At 48.0% G+C, this 11,947-nt stretch overlaps 1 protein-coding gene across 8 annotated transcripts in view; it reads left to right on the top strand.

Annotated features, from left to right (window-relative positions):
- LOC110499540 (caskin-2) overlaps positions 1–11,446 on the top strand; it is a 77,598-nt gene extending 66,152 nt beyond the window's left edge. For 7 of the 8 annotated variants that reach the window (XM_090213090.1, XM_036956287.2, XM_090213092.1 and 4 more), the window contains exons 16-21: positions 3,691–3,776; positions 3,853–3,963; positions 4,513–4,614; positions 5,991–6,129; positions 6,353–8,618; positions 8,878–11,446. In XM_090213090.1, coding sequence (XP_090069216.1) covers positions 3,691–3,776; positions 3,853–3,963; positions 4,513–4,614; positions 5,991–6,129; positions 6,353–8,618; positions 8,878–8,974 — 2,801 coding nt within the window. In that variant the 3' untranslated portion in view covers positions 8,975–11,446. The remainder of the gene's footprint in view (positions 1–3,690; positions 3,777–3,852; positions 3,964–4,512; positions 4,615–5,990; positions 6,130–6,352; positions 8,619–8,877) is intronic. The other variant, XM_090213094.1, reaches the window with a different exon arrangement.
- The last annotated feature ends 501 nt before the right edge of the window (positions 11,447–11,947 follow it).

Raw genomic sequence — 11,947 nt, 5'->3', positions numbered from 1 at the left:
GAACACCTTTATTTAACCAGGTAGGCTAGTTGAGAACACCTTTATTTAACCAGGTAGGCTAGTTGAGAACACCTTTATTTAACCAGGTAGGCTAGTTGAGAACACCTTTATTTAACCAGGTAGGCTAGTTGAGAACACCTTTATTTAACCAGGTAGGCTAGTTGAGAACACCTTTATTTAACCAGGTAGGCTAGTAGAGAACACCTTTATTTAACCAGGCAGGCTAGTTGAGAACACCTTTATTTAACCAGGCAGGCTAGTTGAGAACACCTTTATTTAACCAGGTAGGCTAGTTGAGAACAAGTTCTCATTTACAACTGCGACCTGGCCAAGATAAAGCAAAGCAGTGAGACACAAACAACAACACAGAGTTACACATGGGATAAACAAAACATACAGTCAATAACACAACAGAACAAAAAGGAAAGTCTATATACAGTGTGTGCAAATGGCGTGAGGAGGTATGGCAATAAATAGGCCATAGTAGCAAAGTAATTACAATTTAGCAGATTAACACTGGAGTGACAGATGAGCAGATGATGATGAGCAGATGATGGTGTGTAAGTAGTGATACTGGTGTTCAAAAGAGCAGCAAAGTAAATAAAAACAATATGGGGATGAGGTAGGTAGATTGGGTGGGCTATTTACAGATGGGCTACGTACAGCTGCAGCAATCGTTAAGCTGCTTAGACAGCTGATGCTTCAAGTTAGAGAGGGAGATATGAGTCTCCAGCTTCAGTGATTTTTGCAATTCGTTCCAGTCACTGGCAGCAGAGAACTGGAAGGAAAGGCTGCCAAAGGAGATGTTGGCTTTGGGGGTGACCAGTGAAATATACCTGCTGGAGCGCGTGCTATGGCTGGGTGTTGTTATGGTGACCAGTGAGCTGAGATAAGGCGGAGCTTTACCTAGCAAAGACTTATAGATGACCTGGAGCCAGTGGGTCTGGCGACGAATATGAGGCGAGGGCCAGCCAACGAGAGCATACAGGTCGCAGTGGTGGGTAGTATATGGGGCTTTGGTGACAAAAGAGATGGCACTGTGATAGACTACATCCAGTTTGCTGAGTAGAGTGTTGGAGGCTAATTTGTAAATGACATCACCAAAGTTGAGGATCGGTAGGATGGTCAGTTTTACGAGGGTATGTTTGGCAGCGTGAGTGAAGGAGGCTTTGTTGCGAAATAGGAAGCCGATTCTAGATTTAATTTGATAAATAAATAGTGTTCCATTTGGGACACAGACCGAAGCTCAGCTCTTTATAGAAGGACCAGAGGAGAGAGAGAATAGAGATGCGGGTTCTGTTGAGGAAGGCCTGAACTCACTACTGTCAGCTTCTCTGGAGCTGAGAGAGTTATTACTCTGTTACTTTAGTGTGATTGTAGTTTTAGTGGAGACCTTTACCATTGTTAAGTTCTGAACAAACGGACGACTAGAAAATACTCAAACCAACTTTTTTCACCAACTGGGTCATACAGCTGCAAAGACAAAGCGTGATTACACAAGAACATATGTTTATAACCTCCTACTAGTGGGGTTAACTCACGTCTAGACAGCCAATACATCTCTGTTGCTAGGCAGGAACTTAATTGGTTCCTCTCACTGGTGTAGTCATGGCCCTGCCTGATGCTAGAACCTTGGTGGGTGTGGAAGTGTATGTGTGTGAGATAGGACTGTAGTAGGAGGGTTGTTGTGGTGGGCCCCTCTGTGTGAGATGGGACTGTAGTAGGAGGGTTGTTGTGGTGGGCCCCTCTGTGTGATAAAGGACTGTAGTAGGAGGGTCGTTGTGGTGGGCCCCTCTGTATGAGATAGGACTGTAGTAGGAGGGTTGTTGTGGTGGGCCACTCTGGCCCCCCTCCCAGAGGTTTCTTCTCACTTCATCTGTTGACTTGACCACGAGCCAAATTCCTCGCTCCTCCCTAGTTCCTCAGCTGGCCTGCCTTATCAGAGACTATCTAGACTGTTGAATTCCTCAGTTGGCCTGCTTTATCAGAGACTAACTAGACTGTTGAATTCCTCAGCTGGCCTGCCTTATCAGAGACTAACTAGACTGTTGAATTCCTCAGCTGGCCTGCCTTATCAGAGACTAACTAGACTGTTGAATTCCTCAGCTGGCCTGCCTTATCAGAGACGAACTAGACTGTTGAATTCCTCGCTCCTCCCTAGTTCCTCAGCTGGCCTGCCTTATCAGAGACTAACTAGACTGTTGAATTCCTCGCTCCTCCCTAGTTCCTCAGCTGGCCTGCCTTATCAGAGACGAACTATTGCCCTTCACTTCCCTCTTTAGAAACATGGAACAGAATAGGAACTTTCTACACTTCCCTTTGTCTCACTCAGTAACTTTCCATACACCACGTCCCTATTGACCCTTCATTGACCCCATCATATGGATTCCTTATACATGTAAAGTCATCAATACGTTCGAAACCATTTGTCATTCTGGTTCATTTTATTTGAATTACTTTTCAAGATACCCAAAGTCACTTCACATACAAGATTAATTGTAATAATAAAATCCCACATTAAAATAAGCAAGTTTAAAAACATATACTAAACATAAGGACAGACTAACCAGGGGAAAACCTTAACATGATACATTTCAACTGCTCTGCCTTATTATTATTTGACCATGCTGGTCATTTATGAACATTTGAACATCTTGACCATGTTTTGTTATAATCTCCACCCGGCACAGCCAGAAGAGGACTAGCCACCCCACATAGCCTGGTTCCTCTCCAGGTTTCTTCCTAGGTTTTGGCCTTTCTAGGGAGTTTTTCCTAGCCACCGTGCTTCTACACCTGCATTGCTTGCTGTTTGGGGTTTTAGGCTGGGTTTCTGTACAGCACTTTGAGATATCAGCTGATGTACGAAGGGCTATATAAATAAATTTGATTTGATGATTTGATTTGATTTAGTCTGATGAAATCACAGAACGCTGTTAATGCAGTAGTCTTGTAAACAGATGAAGTTCTCATACACTCTGTGTGATCGCTGTTTCACTTTACTGCTATACTCAGCTTCTAGATACAGTGTACTGTTTCTCTCTCTCTGTCTCTCTCTGTCTCTCTCTGTGTCTGTTTCTCTCTTTCTTTCTCTCTCTGTGTCTGTGTCTCTGTGTCTGTCTGTTTCTCTCCCTGTCTGTCTCCCTGTCTGTCTCTCTCTTTGTCTCTCTCTGTGTCTGTGTCCCTGTCTCTGTGTCTGTCTGTGTTTCTCTCTCTGTTTGTCTCTCTGTCTGTCTCTCTGTCTCTCTCTCTGTCTGTCTCTGCCTTGAGAGTAGAAGCGTAAGTGTGTTTTGGATGTAGGGTAGATGATTGATGAGCTGTGTACAGAGGGGCCTCTATGTCTTGTTCTAGACCGCTCTCTCAGGTGCTTGCTTCACTCTGAAGAGGGATCGGGGGATGGGGGCTCTGACCTGTTTGGATTGAGGGAGTAGAGGGGGTGGGATCAAAACCATTGTCCCGTGTGAAAGAGAGAGGAGAGAGGCATGCTTCAGTAATCTGACATCGGTCTGTTGACTGGCACCTCAGATCTACAAGATAATACACCTTCACCTCAGTCCTTCCTCGTGCTTGCTGTTAGCTGTGAACATTTCATTTGGTAAAGGCTGTAATCTCTCTCTCTCTCTCTCTCTCTCTGTCTCTGTCTCTGTCTCTCTTCTCTCTCTCTCTCCTCTCTCTCTCTTTTTCTTCCCCCAGGTGGTCAGAGTCGTCAAGTCAGTGGTGGTACTCGTTTGGGGGAGCAGAGTGGCTTCATGTGTCCAGACATGGTCCTGGTGGGCAGCGTAAGTTGAATAGGGTGTGTGTCAGTCTGTCTGTCCGTTCATGTCTGTGTGATAACCCTCTGTTCTCCGTCTATAGGACTCTGAGGCCATCTACCAATGGTTGTGTGAGTTCCAGCTGGAGAGCTACACTGCCAACTTCCTCACAGCAGGATACGATGTACTTACTGTCAGTAGGATGACCCCAGAGGTCAGACGCCGGATTATCATACATTTATTGATTACGCTTAATTGATTGACACATTTGAGAGCAAGTGAGATTTTAACACACGCACACCTCTACAAGGTCTCTTTTCACAGCATTGAGATTTAAAACACCTCTACAATGTCTCTTTTCACAGCATTGAGATTTAAAACACCTCTACAATGTCTCTTTTCACAGCATTGAGATTTAAAACACCTCTACAAGGTCTCTTTTCACAGCATTGAGATTTAAAACACATCTACAATGTCTCTTTTCACAGCATTGAGATTTAAAACACATCTACAATGTCTCTTTTCACAGCATTGAGATTTAAAACACATCTACAATGTCTCTTTTCACAGCATTGAGATTTAAAACACATCTACAATGTCTCTTTTCACAGCATTGAGATTTAAAACAAACGTATTCCACATTTACTTCTGTTTATTTTTTAGGTCAACAAAATAAATGAGCATGGATAAATGTATTCTGTAGTCATTTTTCTGATTGACAGCCGAGTCGTGGGGTTTCTTAACCTGGTGTATGTCTGTCCAGGACCTGACTGCCATCGGTGTGACCAAACCAGGCCACCGAAAGAAGATCTCCATGGAGATAGGCAACCTGAACATCCCAGAGTGGCTGCCTGACTACACCCCTGTAAGAGACTGTCACATGACCTTTGAACTCTGTACACAGTCTCTGGCTGATGACGACAGGCCTTTGAGACTGAAAGAGAGAGTTGTGCAGTAGTCTGTGTAGTCTGTCGGGAATAAGAATTAGTTCTTCATGTTTCATGTAGAGCTTTACAATCAGCAGGAACTGTCTCTTGTCGTACAACTATTGTTCAACAAGCTCACCGTCACTCTGTCATTCTGCCTTCTCTCTCTGTCCATCTCTTTCTTTCTCTCTCTTTCTCTCTCTGTCCATCTCTTTCTTTCTCTTTGTCCATCTCTCTCTTTCTCTCTCTGTCCATCTCTCTCTCTCTCTGTCCATCTCTTTCTTTCTCTCTTTCTCTCTCTGTCCATCTCTCTCTCTCTCTGTCCATCTCTTTCGCTCTCTCTCTCCTCCGGCTCTCTCTCTCTCTCGGGCTCGCTTTCTCTCTCCCTCCCTCCCTCTCTCCTCCCTCCCTCCCGCTCTCTCTCTCCCCTCCGGCTCTCTCTCTCCCCTCCGGCTCTCTCTCTCCCCTCCGGCTCTCTCTCTCCTCGGTTTCGCTTTCTCTCTCCTCCGTCTCTCTCTCTCTCTCCCTCCTCGGGCTCGCTTTCTCTCTCCTCCGGCTCTCTCTCTCATCGCTCTACTCCCTCTTTCTTTCCTCACTCTCTCTCCTCCCTCTCTCAATTCAATTCAAGGGGCTATATTGGCATGGGAAACGTGTTAACATTGCCAAAGCAAGTGAGGTAGATAATATACAAAAGTGAAATAAACAATAAAAATTAACAGTAAACATTACACATACAGAAGTTTCAAAACAATAAAGACAATCTAAACAGTCAGAAGTCCCCTCTGTCAATTCAATTCTCTCTCTCCTCCCTCTCTCTCTCCTCCCTCTCTGTCCATCTCTCTCTCTCTGTCAATCTCTCTCCTCCCTCTCTCTGCTCCCTCTCTGTCCATCTCTCTCTGTCCATCTCTCTCCTCCCTCTCTGTCCATCTCTCTCTCTCTGTCCATCTCTCTCTCTCTCTGTCCATCTCTCTCTCTGTCCATCTCTCTCTCCTCCCTCTGTCCATCTCTCTCCTCCCTCTCTGTCCATCTCTCTCTCTCTCTCTCTCTCTCTCTCTCTCTCTCTCTCTCTCTCTCTCTCTGTCCATCTCTCTGTCTCTCTCTGTCCATCTCTCTCTCTCTGTCCATCTCTCTCTCTCTCTGTCCATCTCTCTCTCTCTCTCTGTCCATCTCTCTCTCTCTCTCTGTCCATCTCTCTCTCTCTCTCTCTGTCCATCTCTCTCTCTCTGTCCATCTCTCTCTCTCCAATTGAATTAAATGTAATAAATGCTTTATTTTAGTTTTTCTCTCCCCCCATCTCTCCCTCTCTCTCTGTCAGTCTGAGCTGTCAGAGTGGTTGAGTGCGATCGGTCTCCCTCAGTACCAGAAGAGACTGTGTGAGAATGGCTATGACACCATCAGCATCGTCAAGGATATCACCTGGGAGGACTTATCAGAGATAGGAATCACCAAGCTGGGTAAGAAATCATCACACTCTTCACATTGTTTAGTTTAAGTGCATCTGTGTGTCAGCAGTGTATGTGAGACATCTTGACCACCCCCTTTTCATCATGACAGCCTTGCTGTTGACAACCAATCAGCAACCGTTTTAACCACTTGTATACAAAAATAACTGTTCATGAAGTTCTTTGTTTTCTGCAATTTGTGTTCCTAGCATTTGTGTTGTTCTGTCTCTCTCAGGTCATCAGAAGAAGCTGATGTTAGCCGTGAAGCGTTTATGTGACCTGCATCGTTCTCGTCACCATGCCAACGGCTCCGACACGCTCCGGCATAAACCTACCACGGTGCCTATTGAGCCCCCCGAGATCCCCTACGACTGCTGCCCCCTTTCCCCTCACACCCCCAGGACACCCTTCCCCTCATTCCATGACAGCGAGCTGAGCACAGAGGTACAGAACACCATGATGGGGAGGGCAGCAGGAGGAGGAGTGGGGAGATGGGGGTTTGGGATGGGTGTGAGGGAGAGCATTAGCCAGGAGAGCATCGGAACGCGCTCCCACGGATCTGGGAATTCTGGAAAATCTGGGAATTTTACGGGATATTCCCAAGAGCTTCACCAACAGACTCTGGCATCGGCTGGAGTGCACAGTCGCTCGGACGAAAGCTTGGGAGGAGGGGGAAGGAGACAGGGGGGAGGAGGTAGTCCAGGGAGAGACCGACAGAGACTCACAGAGGTGTGGCCAGACCAGAAGCGCTACCCCCAGCCACCCACTAAACTACCCATCACCCCCCTCACCCCTCCTCTCACCCCCAGCTCGATGCCACGCTTCGCCTACCCAGACGTGCATAGTAAACCCAAACCTTGCAAGCCCCCTGCCCACCCTCACCCCTTTTCCTCTCCCCAGGCCTCCCCCACACAGAGGGCCTTCAACTACCTCCACACCCAGGAAGGAGGCACCTATCTGTGCCAACGTGGTCTACCCAAGCCCCAGGCTGGAGCAATCCCCCTCCCAGGACAAGGCCTCAACACAGAGGCTCTTAAGAAACGCACCCAGAGTCTGTCCCGCTACGCCCTGTCAGATGGGGAACCGGAAGACGACGAGTCATCACTGCAGGAATCCGTCCCTCCGGTGACCATGCCCTCGTACGCAACACTAGGACGCAAAACAGGCTGCGGCCAATCAAATTCCTCCGCCGTCCAACGCCACATCAGCCGGAGCCACTCATCCGCTGTCCGCTCTCGCCGCAAAGGCCCGCCCCCACCGCCACCTAAGAGGATGAGCTCGGTGAGTGGCAGCCAGGCCAGTGAATCAGGAGTGGCAGTAGTGTCAGGGCAGGTGGAGGTGGGAGGGGTGGAGACAGAGAGTGCAGGCAGTGTGAGAAGCATCGCAGCCAGGCTACAGGGGTCCAGGCCCGGGGGCAGCCCCTCTAAGGGGGTAGTGTTACCCTCCCCTCACACCCCCACCCTCGCCTCCCACAAACCTGTACCCGCTCTGGGGCTGGGAGGCCTGAGGAGGATGGGTGGCGAGCGGAGGGATAGAGATGGAGGGATAAAGAAAAGCCCAGAAGAGGAGGAGAGAGTGCGGAAGGATGGTTCAGTATTGGAAAGCTCTACATCACCTCAGAGTAGCTCCAATGAGAACCTCCCTTTTGCGGAGGAGGGCAACCTCACCATCAAACAACGGCCCAGGATGGGAGCAGGCTTCCGGTCAGACTCTGAAATCCAACCCCAGGCTTCTCCAGAAGACCCAAAAATGCAGGCCTCAAAGTCCTTGGGGGTCCCTGAGTTCAACCTCAAAGAATCGGACACGGTCAAACGACGGCGTCAGCCCAAAGACCGGGACACACACACACTGGACGAGATCTTCACCGCCAGCGAAGACGACGGACACACACAGCCACACACACACAGCCGGTCCAACGGCTTCCACACACACACAAACGGAGACAAGCAAGAGGAGGAAGCAGGTGTGAAGTCAGGGAGCTGTTTACAGAGAACAGAATCGACAGGGAAAGGCCAGAAACCACCCCTGTCGTCCAAACCAACCAGCCCTGTCCTCAAACCTATCCTCACCCCTATACCAGCCAGTCAACAGAAGACAGTGACAGGCAGCACACAGAACCATATAACAGCCAGTCAAAATACACACACAACCACCTGTATACCAGGCAATTCACAGAAACCAGTAACAGCAACCAAAGCAGGCATTCAGCAGAGAACAGTAACATCCAGGCCAACGAATCAGATGCCTGCTACTGTCTCTGCCTCTACACTTCCCCAGCTCAGCTCATCCATAACCTCAGCCCCTACAGCCCAGGCAACCCGCGCTCCATCCTACCGCACCTTGGTGCCTCCAGGCCAGGCAGGGAGAGCAGGAAAGGCCCAGGCTGGTGAGGCCTGCTCGGAGGTGTTGGTTCAGAAGAGGCTGGTTGAGACCAACACATCACTGGAGGCAGCGCTGAAAGTTGTAGAGAGAAAAGCGTCTCAGGATGACTGCACTGACGGGTAAGACAGACACACACACACACACACATACACACACACACACACACACACACGTGCAGGCAGACACACACACACGTGCAGGCAGGCAGACACACACACACACACACGTGCAGGCAAACACACACACACACACACACACACACACGTGCAGGCAGACACACACACACGTGCAGGCAGACACACACACACACACGTGCAGGCAGACACACAGACACACACACACAGACACTGTGTTAACACTCTCCTCTTTGTTTCCCAGTGGCAGCAGCACAGTGAAAGCAGCAGGGAATATCCTGGATGACATCGGCAACATGTTTGATGACCTCGCCGACCAACTGGATGCCATGTTGGAGTAAATACCTCCTCTTCACTCAAGGCAACCTGAATAGGACCCGTAGGATTGGGTTGCAAATTGCACCCTCTTCCCTATAGAGCCCTGGTCAAAAGAAGTGCACTATATAGGGAATAGGGGGCCATTTGGGATGCATCGCTTGAATTGATTAGACTGATGCACTGATCTGCATGTTTCATAGGGTGGATGAGAGAAAGTAGGAGCGGGGAGAGGAAGAGGGAGGGAAAGTGAAAGGGCGAAGGGGGGGCAATGGGGTGAAGAGAGCAGTCACAATGTGGAGAACCACTGACTGCACTTGAAAGAGTGTGGATATCATTAACACACACATCGGGACTTGTCTTAACTGGAGCGCATAACCCTGAATCAATGGTTTTGCTTGGCAAAGACAGCACAATAACAAAGAACAATTTACTGTGTTTTATAACATAGAGCACGGGTTTATGACACAGAGCACGGGTTTATGACACAGAGCACAGGTTTATGACACAGAGCACGGGTTTATGACACAGAGCACGGGTTTATGACATAGAGCACGGGTTTATGACATAGAGCACGGGTTTATGACATAGAGCACGGGTTTATGACATAGAGCACGGGTTTATGACATAGAGCACGGGTTTATGACATAGAGCACGGGTTTATGACATAGAGCACGGGTTTATGACATAGAGCACGGGTTTATGACACAGAGCACGGGTTTATGACACAGAGCACGGGTTTATGACATAGAGCACGGGTTTATGACACAGAGCACGGGTTTATGACACAGAGCACGGGTTTATGACACAGAGCACGGGTTTATGACATAGAGCACGGGTTTATGACACAGAGCACGGGTTTATGACACAGAGCACGGGTTTATGACACAGAGCACGGGTTTATGACATAGAGCACGGGTTTATGACAGAGCACGGGTTTATGACAGAGCACGGGTTTATGACACAGAGCACGGGTTTATGACACAGAGCACGGGTTTATGACACAGAGCACGGGTTTATGACACAGAGCACGGGTTTATGACACAGAGCACGGGTTTATGACACAGAGCACGGGTTTATGACACAGAGCACGGGTTTATGACACAGAGCACGGGTTTATGACATAGAGCACGGGTTTATGACATAGAGCACGGGTTTATGACACAGAGCACGGGTTTATGACACAGAGCACGGGTTTATGACACAGAGCACGGGTTTATGACACAGAGCACGGGTTTATGACACAGAGCACGGGTTTATGACACAGAGCACGGGTTTATGACACAGAGCACGGGTTTATGACACAGAGCACGGGTTTATGACACAGAGCACGGGTTTATGACACAGAGCACGGGTTTATGACACAGAGCACGGGTTTATGACACAGAGCACGGGTTTATGACACAGAGCACGGGTTTATGACATAGAGCACGGGTTTATGACAGAGCACGGGTTTATGACACAGAGCACGGGTTTATGACACAGAGCACGGGTTTATGACATAGAGCACGGGTTTATGACACAGAGCACGGGTTTATGACACAGAGCACGGGTTTATGACATAGAGCACGGGTTTATGACACAGAGCACGGGTTTATGACACAGAGCACGGGTTTATGACACAGAGCACGGGTTTATGACACAGAGCACGGGTTTATGACACAGAGCACGGGTTTATGACACAGAGCACGGGTTTATGACACAGAGCACGGGTTTATGACACAGAGCACGGGTTTATGACACAGAGCACGGGTTTATGACACAGAGCACGGGTTTATGACAGAGCACGGGTTTATGACATAGAGCACGGGTTTATGACATAGAGCACGGGTTTATGACATAGAGCACGGGTTTATGACACAGAGCACGGGTTTATGACAGAGCACGGGTTTATGACAGAGCACGGGTTTATGACATAGAGCACGGGTTTATGACATAGAGCACGGGTTTATGACATAGAGCACGGGTTTATGACATAGAGCACGGGTTTATGACATAGAGCACGGGTTTATGACATAGAGCACGGGTTTATGACACAGAGCACGGGTTTATGACACAGAGCACGGGTTTATGACACAGAGCACGGGTTAATGACATAGAGCACGGGTTAATGACATAGAGCACGGGTTTATGACATAGAGCACAGGTTTATGACATAGAGCACAGGTTTATGACAGAATGAGTGGCTTTGCTACATCTTTGCTCTGAGCCAACCAGATTTTACCACAAAGGGATTAAGGGTCCATGTTTAACATTTATTGTAAATTATATCATATTCTCGTCTTAAACTTTACCCAATCGTATGTTGTGTGTCAATATTCTTACATGAGACTCTTAAATGTTACTGAAAACTGAGATTTTGTTGTTTTTACGTTGCATTTTTTTGTTTTACAAAGGGAGCACCTATTCTCTTCAAAATATACTATACGTGATGTTAGGAGTAACTATGGTAATTAGAAAAGTACTTTGTAAATAAATAAATAAAAGTTTTATGATAACATGTAATATATTCTGAACAAAAATATAAACGCAACATTTTCAAATCAAAATGTATTTGACACATGTGGCGAATGGCAATGAGTAGTCTGGGTAGCCATTTGATTAGCTGTTCAGAGTCTTATGGCCTGGGGGTAGAAGCTGTCTAGAAGCCTCTTGGATCTAGACTTGGCAATCCGGTACCGCAGAGAGAACAGTCTATGACTAGGGTGGATGGGGTCTTTGACAATTTTCAGGGCTTCTTCTGACACCGCCTGGTATAGAGGTCCTGGATGGCAGGAAGCTTGGCTCCAGTGATGTACTGGGCCGTTCACTCTCCCTTCTGTAGTGCCTTGTGGTCGGAGGCCGAGCAGTTGCCATACCAGGCACTGATGCAACCCGTCAGGATGGTGCAGATGTAGAACCTTTTGAGGATCTGAGGTCCCATGCCAAATCTTTTCAGTCTCCTGAGGGGGAATAGGTTTTGTCGTGCCCTCTTCACGACTGTCTTAGTGTGCTTGGAC

The sequence above is a fragment of the Oncorhynchus mykiss genome, chromosome 20 (assembly GCF_057628025.1).
Source record: "Oncorhynchus mykiss isolate SJ-2025 chromosome 20, ASM5762802v1, whole genome shotgun sequence".
In the NCBI taxonomy this organism is placed as follows: domain Eukaryota; kingdom Metazoa; phylum Chordata; class Actinopteri; order Salmoniformes; family Salmonidae; genus Oncorhynchus; species Oncorhynchus mykiss.
This window is presented reverse-complemented; position numbering and strand designations above follow the sequence as displayed.